Here is a 21,692-nt window from a genome sequence, read left to right as displayed (position 1 = left end):
AAGTTTGTGGTTTTTAGTGTCACAAAAAAGTTTGGAGTGAATGTGCCACAACATGCATGATTTAGATTTTTGGTAGTATTAACCCAACTTTCAAAAGTGAGGTAAGGCATAAAATTTGACTTGAGAGACAATTTGAGCCATTGTTAGTCGTTACATAGCTCATAAATGCGGTTAATAGTCCAAGTTGGGTCATTCTTTCGTCGAGAGAGTTGTAGGCACTCTTGACAAAGAAGTTCCCCGTTTGATTTCCAGTCCATTTCTGCTTATCTTCAAGAGGGACGGGGCTTAATAGAATAGAAAGGATATCCTTGGCGGTTTCCTCATCAAACATAAGTTTAATTGTGCGGATATCCCACTCAGCTTTCTCTTTCTGAATTAATTCCGCCACTTTTGACAGATCTGATTTGCTCGAGGACAATATAGTTTTGGGTGAATATAAGATTATAAAATTAATAGTCTGTTCCGGACAATAAAAAAAATAAGGACTTTGTTAGTATAAGAGTTTTTGGGTGATTGTGAGAATAACATTATCTTGTAAATCACAAATTCTTTAAAGAGTAGACCCCACAATAAATTTTAATTAATTGTTATTTATTTTTTTGTGGTCCAAAATAGATTGTTAGCATAACAAAAATGTTATATAATCAATTCTCAAAAAATAAATAACAATTAATTAAAAATTATTGCGGAGTGATGTGATGTAGGCAATACTTTCTTGAACGTGTAATGTGGTGGAAATTGTTCTTCAGGTAGATGTTTGTGCCTTTTTTTTTTTTTAACGTTATTGAAAGTTTAGGTCAAAATTATCCTCAGAATGAAAAGTTTATGTATTTTTTGAGAAAAAAATATTCAACTAGTTTTAGATATATGGTATGGATTCCAATTTAATCCTAAACTTTCAATCTTGTCAATTGAGTCCATCTTTGCACGAAATTTCAATATAGTCATTCCTGTCATTTTTCACTAGAAATTGTTGACGTGGCGTTGTGCCACATAGGCTATTGGCCAGCGATTTTTAGTGAAAAAGTTGACCAGATAGATTGCATTGAAATTTGGCGCAAAATTTTAGAATTTAATTGACAAAATTAAAATATTCCGAACTAAATTGACACCTATAAAGCAGACTTAACATTAACCGGATAATTTTCCATACTTTTTGAATTGACACCTAACTGAAGGTCAAGGCCTACCATCTACCCCGGTTTTGGTTTATATTTCTATGCTTTGATAAGCTTGAATGAGTTAACTTTAAAATTTGAAGTTGTAAACTATGTTAAGTAAAAGAGCTCACACGCAAATGATGATGATGAATATAAATTATTAAACCAAAATCAAGCAACTTGCTCCTGAAAAAAAGTAGGCGTTGCAATGTTGGATGTTAGGTCAATTGAAGGGGCGGTGGAGACTATTTTCACAAATGTGGCATCGGTATTTGTTCAACTTTATGTCTACTATTCAAATTCTCGATCAGAGTGTGATGAGGTGGATAGACTGCACATCGGGAACAACTTCGATTTAGCCCATTAATAATTAATCTTGTTCAGACTTCCAACACTATAAGGGAAAGCGAGTTGAAGTCCAGACCCTCAAAACCATGGCAAAACTGCGAGTCAAGGCGGCGGTGATCGGAGCTGGCATGTCAGGTCTGGTTGCAGCCAGGGAGCTCCACCGAGAGGGGCACCAAGTGGTGGTGTTCGAGAGAGGCAATGAAGTCGGCGGAACCTGGGGGTATGACCCTCGGGTCGAATCCGACCCACTGGGGTTGGATCCGGGCCGCGAGGTCGTCCATACCAGCATGTACCGGTCGCTTCGGGTGAACCTTCCGAGGCAAACCATGGGCTTCTCGGACTACCCGCTTCTCGAGAAGGGATGTGGGGACCCCAGGACCTTCCCAGGTCATGAGGAGGTGCTCCAGTTCTTGCGCAGCTTTGCGGAGGATTCTGGGCTAGTTGAGCTGATTCGGTTTGGGCACAAAGTGGTTCGGGTCGAGCGAGCAGTTGAGGGAAGACGAGACCAGTGGGCCGTGGAGTGGCGGACGGGCGGCGGGGAGGAGGCGGCGGGCGTGGATGTTTTCGAGGCTGTGGTGGTTTGTAACGGCAAGTACACCCAACCAAAGATTGCTGAATTTCCAGGTACCATCAATCAGCTGATCTTGGCCGGTCAACCAAATTGAGTTTGACTTCTACCCTGTTCACATCAACCCATCTCGTTCAAAGTACTCAAATCATACATATAAAAACAACCTTTCCCAATCTCAATGCATACCTATACATATAAAACACTAAGTAACCCGGCTGCCGGCCTCTTCTTTTTGTTCCTTCTTCCATGTAGGTATGATAAGTTTTATATGCATTTGGCACATGTGAGCTCATTCCATTTTCGACATAAGATTCGCGACATTCAATGGCTGGGAACCACTTAGCTTAGGGGCGGTGTTCACCATCAGCCTCCCTTAGGTTCATCTCTAAGGTGGGATCCAATCCTTTCCCTCTAATCCTCATCTACTACTAAAAGAAATCCACCAAAATTTTCCCTCTTTCTTCTAGGCCACTGATAGATGAATTCATACGTTCAATGATTTGCTTAATTTGAAATTGAATCGGAAAAGAGGTGAGCTCGAAATTTTTAAATAATCAACTTAGAATGTCGCATTGCATTGTGGAAAGTGAAATACATAAACTCGAACCATATGCTTCTTTGGAATAGTTTTCTCTCTGCCTTCTACTATAAATATTTGTGCACAATACGACAGTGAAGTCTCTTCTTTCTTGTTCATTCACTTTCTCACTGGAAAAATCCTTTTCATAGGGAGATCAACATGGCCAGGAGAGCAGCTACACAGTCATAATTATCGAGTTCCCGAGCCATATAAAGATAAGGTATGTCTGATATCCCTTCCTTATTACCGGAGAACGTGATTTTGAATTGACTTATGAAATTATCCAACAATTTAATGGTTGATGATGTAAACCAAGCCTCTAAAGGGGCACCAACTGTTAATCGTCGTCGCTAGCCCTCTCTCATGGTGAGAGAGGTGTTACAAGCTCCATCACGTAAAGCATTGACTTTTTCGTGTGATTCGGTTAATTCATACCCCATTCACTATTCTAACAAGAAACATACAACGAGTGTACTTTGTCTAGATTTTCTTGCCCAGAGGATTAATTCCACCCTTCGTCGGGATGACTAGGGGCTGAACTCATCCTTGAAAGAAACATCTATTCGAGGGTTTCCTACTTCAGCCTTATACATTGGTCGAAGCGTTTAAAAAACACAAGTGGTGATCGTTGGAGTTGAATGGGTCATTACTTACGGATCACATCGCAAGCTCCCTCTCATCGCTTATAATAACGAAATATGTGCCTTCAATGTATAGCTCACTAGTATTATGTTCATGTACTAATGTTTTTTCGCTATTTTGCACGACAGATTGTGTTGATAATAGGAAGAGGGGTTAGCGCAACCGACATAGCCAAAGATATCTTACCTTTCGCCAGAGAAGTTCATCAAGCCTCAAGGGAGACAACTCCCCAAGTTTTGGAAATAACAAAGCCCGCTGGGGTCTTCCAACATCCCATGGTGATTTACATTTTATATTGTCCCTCTTATCTTGCTGCTAAGTTTAGATGAAAATCCAAGCGAAGCCATAAAAGATAAATTTCCCATTCTGAAATATTGATATTGATTTGTCTTTTGAATAGATAGCACGCGCTCAAGAAGATGGTGAATTAGTGTTTCAAGATGGATCATCTATACATACAGATGTTATCATCCATTGCACTGGGTATCAAAAGACTTATAGTTTTCTGCAGTTACTTGAGCCTTTATGTTTCGAAATTCCACAAATAATTTCATGTCTGATGATATGTAAATCCTGCTTGATATACGTGTTTCAGATATAGATTCCATTTCCCATTTCTGAAGACAAAGGGACTTGTGAGTGTGGTTGACAACCGAGTGGGGCCTTTATATAAACATGTTTTCCCACCAAGCCTAGCTCCTCGCCTCTCTTTCATTGGCATACCCATTCTGGTATTTTATTTTCATGAAATTTTTTTCGTCCCATCATGTAAATAACTAGAGATTAAGGTTTTGCAAGAGGGAGAAGTGTCAAAAAAGTCCTAAACATATTGTATTAGTGCCAATTTAGTCCTAAACCTTTTGCATTGGTGCCAATTAAGTCCAAAATCTTTTATTGATGCTAATTTAGTCCTAAACATTATGTATTATTGCCAATTCAATCCTAAATTTTTTATATTTATACCAATTGAGTTAATCCGGCCAATTTTGACTACAAATCGCTGACATGGATATCGATTGTTCTACATGGCACGGTTAGTGCTAACTTGGACATTTTTTAATATTATTTTAATATTTTAAATAATTTTTTAAGCATTTTTTTGGTTTTTTTTCAAAATTATTTTTAAAAATTATTTAAAATATAAAAAAATATTAAAAAAATATCCATGTTAGCGCCAACCGTGTCACGTAGGATAACCGACATCCATGCCGGTGATTGCCAATCAAAATTATCCGAATTGCCTCAATTGGCATAAATGCAAAATTTTTAGGACTAAATTGGCACTATTGTAAAAGGTTTAGGACTGAATTGACACTAATAAAAGGTTTAGGATTTAATTAGCACCAATACAAAAGGTATAGGACTAAATTGGCACAAAAAAAAGGTTTATGACTAAATTGGCACTAATGCAATAGGTTTATGACTTTTTTTACACTTTTCTCTTTTGCAAGAAGAAAGTCAACTCATGTATAATAGCAAAAGGTAACGCTGGTACACGTTTTGACCCAAACAAACCACTTTTTCTCCAGTAATTAGAGAATCGCTTGCTGATTAACTAATGTTTAAGTTGAAAGATGTCAGAATTAATCGTTCACGATAGGTGAAAATGCCAAGAGAGAATGGGAAAGAGAACACTTCAGTTTTGGATGTTTTATGCCATACGTATAGTTTAGATTTATGAAAACACAAGTTTAGAATTGTCACATCAATTAAATGTATTCGTTAGGGTTTTAGTTCGCTGACTTTTCGGTTTAATTCCTTATTCTCACATTATCTCGATCGATCGCGACCGTGATTAGGCTTTTCCAGCACAACTCAGCGAGTTGCAGTCAAAGTGGGTGGCCAAGGTTTTATCTGGAGAATTGGTGTTGCCAAGTGAAGAAGAGATGATGTCTTCTGTTCAAGAACATTACCAGCGCATCGAAGAGCTTGGATGGCCCAAGCATTACACTCACAAGCTTGAAATTGGAAAGGTTGGAACTAACTTGTCATTCCTCAATTCGTAGCTCTATAACTTTTCCACAAATTGGACACTTCAAAAAATTACAAAAGGATGAAATGTTTTATGGATTATTATTAGGTCCATTGTGGATGTAACAAAAAATTATACATTCACCGTTGGATGATTGACATGTATGTTTGGAGTTAGGTTTTTAACACAATTCTTTCATATGTCAATCATCCAACGTGGAGTGGGGAAATTGTTACCTAAGCCGGCAGTGGACCTATTTGATTTCGGTTCAACTTATCTTTTTGGTTATAGAAATTATAGTCTAAACAATGAGCTAATATTGCATTAACCTATTATACACGGTATATTCAATTTGGACCATGAGATCCAGTGGGATCAATATGAGACCGACTATCGTTAGTAATCTATATTCAGTTTAATAGATATATCGTACAATATAATAGTTTCTCGCAAACAGTAGACAAAATCAACAATAGAGCTAGAAAGTTGCATGATCCCCAAATATTTTGCTGAACTATATCGGCTAAGAGCATCTCTATTGAACATACAATGAGGCTAATTCAATTTCTCGCTTACCATACGAAGGAGTTGATCTTCTTTCATGTGATTGATAGTTTGAGTATCAGAAGTGGCTTGTGGGTCAATTGGGACTACCATCCTTGGCAGAATGGATAGAGAAGACGGCTCTTATTGCACTCGAATTATTCAAATTGGTCCAATCTTCTTAAGGAGGAAATTGGAGAGACACTTGGGATGTCGAGAAGGGGATGCAATAAGAAGGATTTGGCAAGCAAATTCCTCAGAATTGATTCCGACCATCAATCGAAACACTTGTAACCACTAGAAAGAGACAGGGGAGTCAAAATAGAGTGACAAAGAGTTTGATTTGGACGTGGGGCATTTGTTGCCCGTTATTTCTCATCTAGCTATACCTAAATCTTAAATTGCATTGGTTGCGTTTCATACGGAAATGCATTTAGAAATACATGTAGACCTCTCCTACCAAGCACTTACGCATTACGAACCTTTCGATTTATAAAACACTTACATACTTTTAGCGAGACAATTCACAATCTTTACCGTGCTCAAACACCTTCTAATTAAATTCCCCTGCAATTACTTCCTATCTACTCATGATTTGGACCACCAGCGACCAACATATTACACAATTGCTGTTCAAAGAAGACATGATTTAAACAAAGTAAGGGTGATTTAAATTTGAGTGATCTTGATTATCAGAAAAAGAATTCGATCATCCTTGTTTCTATTTCATAATTTTAGTGAGATTTTCATGCATTATGTCATCGTCAAACGACGTGGCTACATGCAATTACTAATTTTAATCTTACATAATCTGAGTGTGGATAACAACCAATCAATCCGGTGCAAAGAATTGCCAAAAGAAGATTTTTCTTTTTGGTCGGAGCCAAAAAAAGATTAAGTAGCCATTGAGAGATGAGATGAGAATCTCCTATTGATTCAATTGCCCATACAACCAAATCTAGGTTTTTATAAGTATAGTTCTTCATTTGAAAATGAACATTGTCTTTGATAATCAATCAGGATGTCTTGTTGTAACATTTGTTTCACGAAACAATCTTCAAGATTGAAAATTTTCAAAATAAAATCCAAGCCAGATCCCTAGCCATTAAGATAGAAATAATTTGCATGTTTAATCTGCGTTTGATAATTAGTAGTACGTCTGAATCTAAATATAAGTCGTGCTGAGAGTCCGAATCCGAGATTGAGTCTCATACTTAACATAGAATCTGAAGAATGGCTTGAGAATAAGCGTGTTCCATTTCCTTAATACATGCAGGACTTGACTTATGAAAATATCCATGTGATATTTAAGATAACATCCATGAAGTTACTGTTTTAGACTATAGTTGTATAATTCAACTCATAGAGTCTGAAAACATAAACAACATCGATATATACTCACTCATCTTCTCAAGTATCACCTGCATACAAATACTTAGATGCATTTATCAGATCCAAAGATAATAAGATTCTTTTGTCAACTTCAAAATCTATTAGGAAGCTTTCTTTAACACTTAACATCTACCTCTGATGTAGGTCGTGCTGCATAGGATGGCAAGCAGTGATTGGACAAACATGTAAGCATTTTCAGGTGAAAATTTAGCCGAAAGACTATAATGGAATTTCACGAAAATGTTTAGAGCTAAATTGGCCGAATGCAAAAATTTATAACTGAATTGACAGCCGTACAATAAGATCAAAAGCGAGTGGGTAATTTTTCCAAAAAAGATGTACCATTTTAGTACCTTAAAATTTACGAACGAAAGACTACACGATGGGTATCAATATATGGTGGAAATGGGTGCGGGTTTGTTTGCAGACTACCCCATCCATCTTTGTAAAGATTGGTTAGAAAACTGACGAGATTATACTGTATCGATCGCGAGTCCGGTGAGTGAGATGCATTACCATATCACATGGACATGATGTTGCCAAAACAAACTCGCCGAGTGGTGTGAGCACTTCACATAAATATCAACTCTCTAGTATTTTTAATCACTTAGAACTCGATCTTTGAGTAAAATTGGAAAGCTAAACAAATGATGAGATAAATATAGATGGTAAAAACCAGACCCGGCAACCAGCTTCTACAAAATCTAGGCGTTGCAGTCAGGCTTTTAAGTCATTTAATTGACGGTCAAGGCTATTATCACCCGGAAAATTGTCCAATCAGTGCTAAACATATCGTACGGATGTCAATTTAGTCTTAAACTTTCTAATTTTGACAATTTAATTCTAAATGTTTGCTTGAAATTTCAATTCATTCCTTGTGACCAATTTTCACCATAAAATCGCTGGTATGGCGTCGTGTCATGAAGGACGGCTCACGTCGGCGATTTCCAATGAAAATTGAACAGAATCATCACATTGAAATTTTTCGTGGAGGTTTAGGACTGAAAATGAAAAAAAAATTGAAAGTTTAGGACTAAATCGGCATCCATACAACAAATTTAGGATTGATTGAGTAATTTTCCTATCCCCACTAATGTGGAATCAATGATAATACTTTGAGTCATACTTTTAATAGAACCAATTATAAATGTGATTAGATGGAACAATGTTTAGTAACACAACGTGCACAACTTCGCTTTGGTACAAATTATGCGCGAAGGAGATCGGAGACTTAGGCTCTTTATGTTTAGTGAAAAATGAATGATTTAAAAATTACTTTCCTAAAAAATAATCATTTACTTCACTTGAAATAATTAATTAATTAAAAATGTTTGATTATCGACAATAATTCATGTCCGAGCACTTTCGTGGAAGATGAATTTTTTTTTGCTTGTACATTTTTATGAGCAATGTAAGCTATTGCTTTTAGGAAAATATTGTCCAAATCAAACATTTTTCATGAATCAAACATGACCTTAACAGAAATTAGAAGGGATGCGGAAATCCAACCAAATAAACTAGAGGAGGGATAGATTAGATGACCCCCAAAACAGTAAGAAATTTTGATAGGAAAATCATAATCAATATTTCAGTAATCAATCTTTAGTTAAGATGAGATTGAGTTAGTTGAAGCATCATGTAATTTTTCTAGTATCTATGCATTTTATAGTTGAATTTCAAATCCGTTATCTACCTTTCTTATCACGAAAACACCCTCATCTCTTCTTAATTTAGAAAAGAGTTAAAATCACGGAAATCCCCAAATGGTTATACATGAGACAAATTAAGTGGGTATATATGTGATAAATTTACTCTAAATTAATTTTTGAATCACTAAAAACTAGGAGTGAGTAGAAGGAACTACTAAAACCTTGGAGTTCTCGGTGGTTCCTATGAGAACTTGTAGAGAATCGGAGGCGCAGCGCTTGCTATCAAGTCTCGATCCAAAAGTTTGATCGACAACTATCGAAGGTAAGAAACTCACTTGATAATTCTCACACAAGAGAAATACTCAAGGAAGGAGACAAATGAACTACTTTATTTGCTGAATTCACCTTATCGAAATGGTTACAAGACTCGCCTATATATAGGCATCTTATATGACTCTTCGACTACGCAACCTTTCAACTGACTCATTAAAATAACCTCTAGAAACATGAACAGCCAATATCGAGAATATAAAAAAGACTCTTGAAAAGAATGATACAATAATGACACTTAACACGTTCGTCAAATAGACGTCGATCGGTAACCGAAAAGTCTATCGACATCCATCAAAATACGAAGAGTCAAGATCAAGGAGGAATCTAGAGATAGGTGGTGATTTCTTCAATACTCCCCCTCACCAACTACTCTCTCTAAGGACGGACCTTGCGACCAAACCAAGTTGAGTTAGAAACTCTTCAAATTTTGTAGTTCCAAGACCTTTGGTGAAGATATCGGCAACTTAATCACTTGTCTTGGCGTACCCCATCTTGATCTCGCCCCGTAACACCTTCTCTCATAAAAAATGATAGCGTACTTCCACATGCTTAGTCCTAGCGCGGAAAACTGGATTCTCTGCCAAGCTTATAGCGGATATATTATCACAATATAATATCATCGAATAATCTACTGATTGATGAAGATCTTCCAATAACTACACTAGCCACATACTCTCCCGAGCTGCCATTACGGCTGCTCTGTATTCATTTCTATCGTAGACAAGTGATACAATTGGCTCTCTTTTAATGTACCAGGATACTACTACTGATCCAAGATTAAACGAGTATCCGATGATCGATCGTCGTGTGTACCGATCTCCAGCAAAGTCGGCATCGCAATGACCGACCAGTTCACCAGATGATTCTTTCTTATACTAAAGCCCAAAATCAAATGTCTTCTTTACATACCTTAGTACACACTTGGCTGCATCCAAGTGAGGCTTCCATGGTTTCTCCATGAATCGGCTTATTACTCCGATTGCAAAAGCGATGTCGGGCCGAGTTATGGTTAGATAAATTAGACTATCTACCAATTGCCTGTACATGGTCGAGTCTTCTAGCTCTCGTCCTTCATTGGCACACAGCTTTGCATTCCCATCTAACGGAGTGGATACAGGTTTACAAGCAAGCATCCCGAATTTTTCCAAGAGATCTTGTGCATACTTCTGTTGACATAAGAATAGTCCTTCCTTTGTCCGATTAACCTCAAGTCCCATAAAATGTTTCAGCTCTCCAAGCGCCTTCATCCGAAACCGCACGGAGAGGTTGGCTCTGATTTGGCATATCTCATCTTCATTATCTCCGGTGATGATGAGGTCATCCACATAGATTAATACAACTGCAATCTTCCCATCTTCTGCCTTCACGAACAGCCTTGAGTCCGCTAGAGCTACAGAATAACCTCCTTTCAAGATATAGGACATACCTCTTTAGGTTTTGGCACCAAGTCCCATGTCTCATTTTTCTTCAATGCCAAGATTTCTTCTTCCAAGGCCTTCCTCCATTCCGCACCCCGTGAGGCTTCATCGTATGTCGATGGCTCGATCACTCCAACATCTTTAGTCAATACCGCATTGGCATATTTGTGATTTGGTTTCCTTTGCCTTGTCGATCTCCGAAGTTGAGACTTCTGCTCTTCGGGGTTCTTACGCCTGATTTGGCCGAAGTTCTTCTATTGTTCTTGGACGCTCACCAAATGAACTCTTTGATTTTGGTAATCGTGCTCCAACTTCCTCTTAAATCGGCTGATTCTCATCGTATTCTTTCAATTGTTCTTGAACCTCTTCTTCGATATGCTGTGAATTTGGCAATTCGATAGCTTGAGGTAACCATCATGATGATAGTTCGTCAAACACCACATTTCTAGAAGTATAACACCTCATTGTTGTAGGATCGCAGCACTTCCATCCCTTCCTTCGATCATCATAGCCCACAAATATGCAGCAAACCGCCTTCTTATCGAATTTGATGCGAAGATGATCTCGTACAAATGCATAGCATACACATCCGAAAACTCTAAAATGACTTACTACAGGCTTGTGATTCCATAACTTTTCATATGGTGAAACGAAGCCGAGCCTTGCTTGAGGTAATCTATTAATCATGTGCGTTGTTGTCTTCACACACTCAGCCCAAAATTTAGGAGGAACATTCTTTGCATGCAACATGCTCCTGCAGATCTCCGCTATATGCCAATTCTTTCTTTTGGCAACTCCATTTTGTTGAGGCGTATACGGACAAGTAAACCGTCGACGTATCTTGCACTCTTGCAAATACTTCGTGAATTCATAGAAAGTATATTCTCCCCCATTATCGGTACGAAGGCAAAAAATTTTCTTGTCTATTTCTCTTTCTACTTTTTCCTTAAAACTCCTTAAATTTGTTAAATGCCTCTGACTTTTCTTTCATAAAATCGATCCGGACGTACCTCGAGAAGTCATCGATGAATGTAATCATGTATTTTGATCCTTCGAAGGACGGATGCTTCACTAGACCAAATACATCAGATTGAATGAGTTCGAAAGGCATACTAGCTTTGAATGTCGATTCCTCATATGGAAGTTGATGTGCCTTTTCGTGCCGGCATCCGGCACAAACTACATCTTCTTAAACTTTCAACCGGGGGAGACCCTTCAACATATTTTTCTGTATCGTCACTTTCAATGCGTGATAACTTACATGTCCAAGCCGCGCATGCCACAAGTCAAGTGTATCATTTTTTCGAGTTTTGTTTACGTATGCCGTTTGGGCACACATCACGTAAACGGACTCCGGTTGACGCCCCTCCATGATCGATCTACTAGTGGGTTTTATACCATGATACACCTTAACATCTCTTGGACCGAACACTATATAATTACTCGAGTCCGTGAGTTGTGATACAAACAATAAATTTTTCTACATTCCCGGCACGTGATATACATTTTTCAATTCAACCTATTGTGAATTGAATCGGGGAGTTATCCCTGTTTTGCCGATATGAGTAATTGGCAACCTCGAGTTGTCTGCGGTAATAACTACACGTCTACCGAGGTAATCAAGCATGTTTGACGACTTGCCTTGATCTCCAGTCATATGATTTGAACACCCCGAATCAATAATCCAGTCAATATCATAATTAATCAACTTATCACTTACAGTGATTAACGCTATCGCATTGTTTAACTCGGCGGTGGAAAAGGCAGCGAGCTCATCTTGTACCTCCATTGCAAATGACGCTTGGAAATCCCATTCCTCGTCGCTATCATTCTTTTTCGATGCTGCAACATTTCCTTCAACTCTTTTTGCTCTACAATCTTTGGCGGAATGACCTTCCTTGCCGCAGATGTAACATCGTCCATTACGTCTTTTATTGCTTTTGTCATCATTGCCATCTTTGTAGCGATTCCGCCGAGCTCCTCCTAGTCGAAGGCTCGTCCCTTCCGGTCGTTTTTTCCATTCTCCACAAGTCGATTGCTTTTGCCATTCCCCATGACTTTTCCTCGGCTTGCCATCTCTATTGTTAGCATCGATTCTCCTTTGACCCTTGAACCCTCTTTTATTACTGAAGAGAGCACTTTCGTCCCCCATAATTGAGACCTTAGACATTTGATTATCGAAAGTCTCTTGGTTGGCCAAAATATTCTCCAACTCGATCAAAGTTGGCTGAGTTGACCTTCCACGAGTAGTCGTAACAATACCATTATACTTCGGCTTTAACCCGTAAATGATAATTCTTCTCATTCTTGTTTATGAGATGGCATTATCGGGATCTAGCTTTGAAATTTCGTCACAAATTGACTTAACTTTGGAGAAATACTGACTCACCGTCATATTTTGCTATGACACAGACAAAAGCTCATTCTCCAACCTTTGCAACTTGGCATCATTCGACCTCGCGAACAATGCTGCCAAGTTATCTCATGCCTCTTTGGGAGTCTGCACACTCCTTATGTGCTGCATTAAGTCATCTTCAATAGTCGCAGCAATAATGTAGAGAGCCTTACCCGCTTTGATGTTCCATCTCCTCAACTCACCATCATTTGTGGGTGCCGTGGTGTTGTTGCCGCCGACAATATCCCACAAACCCAGCAAATAAAACTGCATGCGGTTACTTCAATTATTATAATTGGAATTGTTGAACTTCTCAATGCCATTCGTCGAATTTGATAATTCTGCCATCCGACTAGAAAATAATACTTGCCAATAGATCAAGTGAGGCTGGTCCCAAGCCAATTACTCACGATCCTTGACTGTGCACCGGCAGAATTTCGACGTACTCTGGTCCTCAATTGCTTGATCACATACAATGGTCCCCGACCACCGTCTTCACGAACCACGCTTCGATGACTGGATTCACGGTCCTTGACAACCGTGCTTTGATATCAAATGTAGAGAATCGTAGGCACAACGCTTGCTATCAAGTCTCGATCCAAAAGTTTGATCGACAACTATCAAAGGTGAAAAACTCACTTGATAATTCTCACACAAGAGAAACATTCAAGGAAGGAGATGAATGAACCACTTTATTTGCTGAATTCACCATATCGAAATGGTTACAAGACTCGTCTATATATAGGCATCTTACATGACTCTTCGACTACGCAACCTTTTGACCGACTCATTAAAACAACCTCTAGAAACATGAACAGTCAACATTGAGAATATAAAAAGACTCTTGAAAAGAATGATACAATAATGACACTTAACACGTTCGTCGAATAGACGTCAATCGGTAATCGAAAAGTCTATCGACATCCATCAAAATACGAAGAGTCAAGATCAAGGAGGAATCTAGAGATGGGCGGTGATTTCTTCAGTAGAACTGACCTAGTTTTCGTTTTCCATAAAATTGGAACCAGTGAAGATATGTACAAATCAAGCTCTATTGATTCTGAACATCAATCGAAACACTTGTAGCCACTAGAAAGAGACGTGAGAGCCAAAATAGAGAAACAAAGAGTTTGATTTTGGACGCGGGGCATTTGGTACCCTTTATTTCTCTTCTGGCTATACGTAAGTCTTAAAATGCATTGATTGCGCTTCAGATGGAAATACATTTAGAAATACATGTAGACCTCTCCTACTACGCGCTTGCACATTACCAACCTTTCGATTTATAAAACACTTACATACTTTTAGGGAGATAATTCACAATCTTTATCCTGCTCAAACACCTTCTAATTCAACCCAAAAAAAACACCTTCTAATTAAATTCACTTGTAAAAAGGAAAATTTTATATATAAAAAAATAAAAATAAAAATAAAAATAAAAATATTAACAACATAAAAATTTAAAACATCAACAAAAAAATTCGAAAAAATGAATTATTATAAAAAAAAAAATTACCCACGACAAGACCGACTATGTCATGTGAGATCGCTAGCATCTATGTCAGCAATTTCTAGCTAAAATTGGCAAAATTAAAAGTTTTAGAACTGAAGTAGCAAATATACAATAAATTTAGAACTTGTTGAATAATATTCCCATCCGATTTTGTTATTCTTCGCGCATCGGTTCGCTTTTTTCATGTTATGGTCCATAGATTACACCTAAATGAAGGTTAACGCCTACCATCTCCTTGTTTTTGGTTTTGTACTAGGTCGATGTGCTGGCCAAATTTTGCTAAATAAAATGTAGTGGTCTATTGCAATCTTTATAAAAAATATGCTACAATCTTCAATCATCTTTTTTTTTTTTTTGGTCGGACTTCAATCATCGCTCATTGAGCGCTTTTTGTTACATGTTTTAATAAAGCTTGGATGAGTTGACTTTAAAACTTGAAGTTATAAACTATACTAAGTAACAGAGCTAACATGCCAATGATGATGGATATAAATTATTAAACCAAATCAAGCAACTTGCTCCTAAAAACATAGGCGTTGCAATGTTGGATTTCAAGTCAATTCAAGGGGCGGTGGAGACGATTTTAACTAATGTGGAATCCGTACTCGTTGAGTCTTCTCGATCATAAGTGTGATGGTTAAACTTCCATCAGACCTTGTTCGGACCTTCCAACAGTAAATTTACCCGACAATGCCGTACGCAAGAGCAAGAAAGAATCTCCTATAAGAGAAAGCGAGTTGCAGTACAGACTCAGTAAACCATCCGGATCCGGATCCGGATCTCAAAACCATGGCAAAACTGCAAGTAAAGGCACCGGTGATCGGAGCCAGCATGTCGGGTCCCATCGCAGCCAGGGAGCTCCGCCCCGAGGGCCACCAAGTGGGGGAGTTTGAGAGTAGCAATGATGTCGGCGGCACGTGGGGGTATGTCCCTCGGGTTGAATCCAACCCACTGGTGCCCCAGCATGTACCGGTTGCTCCGGGTGCACCTTCCAAGGAAACTCATCAGTTTCTCGGACTACCCATTTCTCGAGAAGGGATGCGGGGACCCTAGGAGCTTCTCGGGCCACGAGGAGGTACTCCGGTTCTTGCGCGGCTTCACGGGGGATTTCGGGCTCGTCGAGCTGATTCGGTTTGGGCACAAAGTGGTTCGGGTCGAGCGAACCGTCGAGGGGAGGGGTGACCAGTGGGCCGTGGAGCGGCGGATGGGCTGTGGGGAGGAGGTGGCGGGTTTGGATATTTTCGATGCTGTGCGGGTGTGGCGACCACCAGCCTCCCCTAGGTTCATCTCTAAGGTGTGATCCAATCCTTTTCCTCGTTATCAACTACTATCGAAAGACAATCCCCCAAAATTTTCCCTATTTCTTCGAGGCCACTTATGTATGAATTCATTCGTTAACTGATTTGCTTAATTTTGAATTGAGTTGGCAAACAGGTGGATTTGAATTTTTAAATAATCACTTTAGACTGTCGCACTGCGTTATGGAAAGTTAAATACATAAATTCGAAGCATATGCTTCTTCGGAATCGCTTTTTCTTCCTTCTCCTACAAATATTTGTGTACTGTACGAATTTGAAGCCTCTTCTTTCTTATTCATTTGCTTTCTCACTAAAACAATCGTTTACATTTCACAGGGAGATCATTATGGCCAGGAGAACAGCTGCACCCGAACCATATAAAGACGAGGTATGGCTTTATGCTTTCTTTATTTTCCAAGAACATAATTTGAAGAAGACTTACGAAATTTCTTGGAATATATCCAACAATCAATTGGCTTATGTAAACCAAGACTCTAAAAGCGTACAAAAGTAGTAGTCATCTAAAGCACTGACATTCTTGTCAGCACTGGCATCTATTGTCCAATAATCCTCTCCTTACTTGATGTGAGATTCGGTTAATTGCTGCCCCCTTCACTATTTTAACTAAAAACATATGAGGAGTGTACTTTGTCTAGATTGTCTCGCCCCGAGGTTTACTCCCACCCATCGTCGGGATGGCTAGGGGGCTTAACTCGTCCTTAAAACAAACATCAATTTGAGGGTTTCCTACTTCGGCCTTAAAACGAACATAAGTGGTGATCTCTAGAGTGGACTCGTCCTTCAACGTCAGCTCACTCTTATTATGTTCACGTACGACTGTTTTTAACTATTTTGCACGATAGATTGTGTTGATAATAGGAAGAGGGATTAGCGCAAGCGAAATAGCCAAAGCCATCTTACCTATTGCCAGAGAAGTTCACTCCCCAAGTTCTGAAAGTAATGAAGTTCACTATGGTCTTATTGTTGGAGTTGGCGAATACTTCGGGAATTCTTGTTTTTCACACGGGGTACGCCCATGTGAGCTTAGGGAAACCGAAGTATGATCCGACGGCATGTGACCCCCGCACCCCCGACACGGGTGTCCCGCTGTCCGGTCAACGGGTTTGGGCTTTTGCTTAAGTTAGCCCATTTGTTGAGGGATTAAAGAGGTTTTGGATAGATTAGGTTTTGGGCCTGTTTATGGCATATATATATTTGCTCGTTTTTGGCTGATCATTGTAACGAGTTGTGCGGCTGTAAACCAAAATCATAGTGAAATCTCTTTGCGGGACGTAACCCTATTCTGGGGTGAACTTAGGTAAACCGTGCGTCGTCTATTTTTTCTTCTATTATCTGTGCGATCATTCCGAATCGATTTACGATAGATCTCTTCACTTACAACATCCCATGGTACTTCAGTTCACATCCTATATTATCCCTCTTCTCTAATTGCAGCTAAGTTTATATGAAAATCCAAGCGAAGCCTTGAAAGGTATAGTTCCCATTCTGAAATGTTAATATAATTTTGTCTTTTGAATAGGTGGCATGTGCTGAAGACGATGGTGAATTAGTGTTTCAAGATGGATCATCTATGCATGCAGATGTTATCATCCATTGCCCTGGGTATAAAAAAAAAACGTATGTTTTCTTAAGTTACTTGAGCATTTATTTCCCAAAGTTCCACAAACAATTTGATGTCCAATGATAAATAAGTACATACATGTGTTTATATATATATATATATATATATATATATATCTTACTCGATATATGTGTTGTAGTTATAGTTATTATTTCCCATTTCTAAAAACGAAGGGACTCGTGAGTGTAGATAACAATCGAGTCGAGCCTTTACATAAACATGTTTTCCCACCAAGCCTCTCTCCTCGGCTCTCTTTCGTTGGCATACCCTATATGGTAAATTTCTTTGATGAAATTTGTTTTTTTTTTTTCCTCCCACCATGTAGATTAACTAGAGTTAAGGTTTTGCAAGAGGAAAGTCAACTGATATATAACAGCAAAAGGTAACAGTCAGTGCACTTTTTTGAGTCAAACAAACTACTTTTTCTCCAGCAATTAGAGAATATTAACTAATGTTTAAGTTGAAAGATGTAAAAATTAATCGCCCACAATAGGTAGAATTGCAAAGAGAGGAAATGGAAAAGAATGTCGCGACCTAAAAAATAAATTTTTAGGCTAATGGATTATCAGGTTAATTATTCAACTAACCCAATACGGATTCTCCCAAGCCCTACCAAATCGCAACATTGGTTAATTCAAATGATTTTAACTTTGGAGTCGCCACTAACCATTTTTGGTAGGTTGGTTAGAAACCTAAATAAAAATAGTGAGAGGACTATTCTTATTTCTACGAACCAGAGATTGTGGATTTGGGGACTTGATTACATTAACTAATTAAAGCTAATGCCCTTTCGGTACCTTAATTTCATGAAAGTCCTCAATTTGGCAACTTAGATTGAATCGTTCAAAGTTCAGAGGATGGAGTTTTTTTAAGATTTTCGCCTTTTAGATGCAATGCATGAATGACATGGATGCAATGACATGAAAATATCTAAATGACGAGATGATATGCAAAACAAACGAATTTAGAGTCAAGTTACCTTATATGCAAAAATTAACTAATCAAATTAATGCATGCAAAATGATGTATTCTAACTATATGCAATGGCAGTTTACATCAAGCAAAAATCATCGATGACGTGGATAATACACAAGGAAGCATAGAAGCGAACAAACCAAATGTGCAAGAATCTAGTTCATTAGCTTTAAATGCATGAAGACTAAACATGATTTCCAAAAGGGATAGCATATCGTGACAGATGACATAACACGTAAAAATATGCGATGCATGATTTTCGAAAATATATGATGCATGATAACGCGATTTTTGAAAATATGGCACATGATACAAGTGATACTCGAAATATGCGCGTGAATGATATATGACATGCAAAGCAACATCGGATAAGCGAAACAAGGCGTGACCATTTATGCGAAAAATTAGAGCATACATGTATGTGATTTTCCAAAAATATGGTAGATGAGATGTGGTGATACTTGAAGATATGATACGCAAAATATGAAGTGAATATGCAAGATATGCAGATATAAAATTCGAAAATATGAATGATGATGAAGTGAGATATTCAAAATATGCATGGAATCACACAAGATAACATGAGCTGATCTTTTGGCTTCTTTTCCTCTGAATTTTCGGCCAAAACAAGATACGCATGAAGGATTTCCCTATTCAATTTTATCCCACATTGTCAAATAAGATAAGGCTTCTAAGAATCCTTATCTTCCTAAAAAGAATTATTAGATAGGGCTTTCTAAGAAAACCATATCTTACTAAATCTTTTAAGGAATTTTAATATTCATGGGATTCAATCAAAAATAAGATATCATTCGACGCCAAAGAAGATCTCTATCCACAATAAGAGAACAATCAAGAATAAGAAATCACGGATATCCATCTTCGTCCTTTTTCGAAAATTAAAATACCCAAAATCTAAAATCGGCTTATGAAGATAGCAAATCAGATCTAAATGGCAATAGATCAAATTAACTAACTTCCCGTCTACTAAATTGGAGGGTCGTACCCGAATGGCAACGGGTAAGGTTGTCCAACTTAACGTAGACGTTGCCTATTAGGAAAAAGATTTTTTCCTACTTTAGATTTAGGTATTTTATATTCAGAAAGATATACACAAAAGGTTTTAATTTTCTGATCAAAAGTTTATATCTTGCGATAGATATCAAATCATCCAAAATAGGCAAGACATCTAAAAGACTCAATCAATCAAAGATCAGAAATTTTTAAGCTTATCTTGCACATTGCTTTCCTGATTCGAACAGGACCAAGCTTACGGATCAAGGTCAGGATCTCGGACACCACTGCAGATGCTCTCGATGGCTCACGTTGGGAATCCTCAACTATATTGGTCGATGAACCTGCAAGATAGAGGACGTAGGAACATGACTCACATGAGGTGTTGCCAAAATAAATTTCACCGCAAGTGATAATTAGCTAGATAGCAATTCAATGCAAATTGGGACAAAACACATGACGATAGCCACCCCCTTTTTTACTTTCGCTTGACCACCGTTTGGGGTTTTAATCCTCTGCAGAACCCTTGTAAAACTCCCTAATTCACCTGCATATAAAAGTACATGAAAAGATGAGAAATAGCAGGAAGTAGTTAGTGTTCATGTGGGTAATTTAATATTGGTAAAGAAAAGATGAAGATCCCCAAATATCGGTGTGTCGTTGAGATTCTCCTATCAATGAATGGAAGCCCCTCTCGTATGGCCGTCTATGAATGGCATCCCCTCTCTCTCTGCTATGTCTTTGAAAATTCTGAATGTCTTGGCCTCTAGAATCGAATTGCTCTCCAGATTTCTCTCCTTCTCCCTCCGTTTTTTGTACGTGAACTGTGTCGAAATTTGTCCACTGTTGACTAGTGTTGCTGGACAGCTTGAGCACAGCTAGAAACCACAGTAGCTCCAAAGTTGAAACACGTCAAGCGAAATCGCCAGGAGGACCTTCAAGAGAGGTTGACCGAGAGGGTGGAGAATGGAGCTTTTCCTCTTCCTCTTCCCCTGATGGCCGTATATTGTGATTGTGTGGCCTTCAACGTCAATCTAAGAGAGAGAAGTTCTCTCTTTTCTGCCGTGTGTGATTTTTGTGGCCCCCCCTAGTTTGTGAAGCATAAGCATGCTTATATAGAAAAAATTAGGTCATGTTAGGGGCTCTAACTTATGACACTTTATGAAATAGACCCCGAATCAGAAGACCTTTTTTAATTAAACCCCGAAGGACTTAATCAGACCTAATCAAATTCAAATCAATCCATATTCCTTAAAAATTTCGCCACAAGCTCAATTCAGATAATTCAATTAAGTTCAAAACCTTGAATTAAGTCTATCCATCACTAGACCAATGAAAATGTGAATGCGATGTATGCTAAAATAAATATGAAAACTAAGTTAATTATTTTTTGTGGGAACTAAAGTTTAATTCCTGATTTTTATGCAAAATAAATGATTAAAAAGAAAAGTCAAAATTTAGGTGTCAACAAAGAAAACACTTCAACTTTGGATATGTTATGCCATACGTCTAGTTTAGAATCGTGGCGGCAATTAAATGTATTCGCGTGGGTTCCTTTTCACTAATTTTTCAGTTTAATTCCTTATTTTCACATTCTCTCGATCGATATTGACCATGATCAAGCTGTTGCGGCACAAGTTAGCGAGTTACGGTCGAAGTGGGTGGCCAAGGTTTTATCTGGAGAATTGGTTTTGCCAAGTGAGGAAGAGATGATGTCTTCTGTTCAAGAACATTACCAGCACATCGAAGAGCATGGATGGCCCCAGCATCACACTCACAGGCTTGAAGTTGGAAAGATTGGAACTAACTTATCATTCCTTAATTCATAGCACTATATACCTTTTTCATGTTGATGTTTAGAGTCATAGAGAAATAATAACAGAGTGTTTATAATGATGCAACCCAAACTAGGGTTGTATAATATGTATTTATATGAGTAACTAATTACAATAAGGGTATAAATAAACACAATTACAGAAATACCCAATACACATATAATTACACGTTAATATTCCACAAATTGGACACCTCAAAAAACAAAACAAAAAGGACAAAATGTTTTGACGATTATTATTAAATGTACAACGAGGCTAATTTAACTTGTCGTTTCCCATACGAAAGGAGTTGATCTTCTTTCATGTGATTGGACAGTTTGAGTATGAGAAGGGGCTTGCGGGTCGATTGGGACTTCCATCCTCGGAAGAATGGACAGAGAAGGTGGCTCTTATCGCGGTAGCAATGTTGCAA

General features: G+C 38.2%; 2 protein-coding genes across 5 annotated transcripts; both read left to right on the top strand.

Moving 5' to 3' along the window:
- The first annotated feature begins 1,582 nt into the window (after nucleotides 1-1,582).
- LOC115732688 (flavin-containing monooxygenase FMO GS-OX-like 2) lies at nucleotides 1,583-21,627 on the top strand. 4 transcript variants are annotated; one of them, XR_007199803.1, is made up of 7 exons: nucleotides 1,583-2,132; nucleotides 2,809-2,879; nucleotides 3,430-3,579; nucleotides 3,702-3,784; nucleotides 3,897-4,032; nucleotides 5,121-5,274; nucleotides 21,597-21,627. XR_007199803.1 is itself a non-coding variant. In XM_048285801.1 (7 exons), exons 1-7 carry the CDS (start codon nucleotides 1,595-1,597, stop codon nucleotides 5,999-6,001), a joined length of 1,266 nt encoding a protein of 421 aa, XP_048141758.1. In that variant the 5' UTR covers nucleotides 1,583-1,594; the 3' UTR covers nucleotides 6,002-6,249. The 4 variants fall into 4 exon arrangements, 2 of the variants coding, with proteins under 2 accessions (XP_048141758.1, XP_030519233.1); XR_007199802.1 differs by lacking the exon at nucleotides 21,597-21,627 and adding an exon at nucleotides 5,888-6,027; XM_048285801.1 differs by lacking the exon at nucleotides 21,597-21,627 and adding an exon at nucleotides 5,888-6,249 and having other exon boundaries at nucleotides 5,101-5,274.
- Nucleotides 15,418-18,612, top strand: LOC125316650 (flavin-containing monooxygenase FMO GS-OX-like 2). The gene is made up of 4 exons (XM_048285503.1): nucleotides 15,418-15,797; nucleotides 16,151-16,202; nucleotides 17,355-17,437; nucleotides 18,507-18,612. Exons 1-4 carry the CDS (start codon nucleotides 15,418-15,420, stop codon nucleotides 18,610-18,612), a joined length of 621 nt encoding a protein of 206 aa, XP_048141460.1.
- Nucleotides 21,628-21,692: the final 65 nt, after the last annotated feature.

This window comes from Rhodamnia argentea, chromosome 9, assembly GCF_020921035.1.
Source record: "Rhodamnia argentea isolate NSW1041297 chromosome 9, ASM2092103v1, whole genome shotgun sequence".
NCBI lineage: Eukaryota > Viridiplantae > Streptophyta > Magnoliopsida > Myrtales > Myrtaceae > Rhodamnia > Rhodamnia argentea.
Note: the sequence above shows the minus strand (reverse complement) of the source record. Positions and strands in the feature narration are given on the sequence as shown.

Coding starts and splice junctions, on each gene's coding strand:
- LOC125316650 (XM_048285503.1), top strand. CDS start 15,418: ATGATGTCGGCGGCACGTGGGGGTATGTCCCTCGGGTTGAATCCAACC. Junction 15,798..16,150: donor CGACCACCAGCCTCCCCTAG/GTTCATCTCTAA, acceptor TACATTTCACAG/GGAGATCATTATGGCCAGGA. Junction 16,203..17,354: donor CCGAACCATATAAAGACGAG/GTATGGCTTTAT, acceptor TCTTTTGAATAG/GTGGCATGTGCTGAAGACGA.
- LOC115732688 (XM_048285801.1), top strand. CDS start 1,595: ATGGCAAAACTGCGAGTCAAGGCGGCGGTGATCGGAGCTGGCATGTCA. Junction 3,580..3,701: donor GGGTCTTCCAACATCCCATG/GTGATTTACATT, acceptor TCTTTTGAATAG/ATAGCACGCGCTCAAGAAGA. Junction 3,785..3,896: donor GTTATCATCCATTGCACTGG/GTATCAAAAGAC, acceptor TACGTGTTTCAG/ATATAGATTCCATTTCCCAT.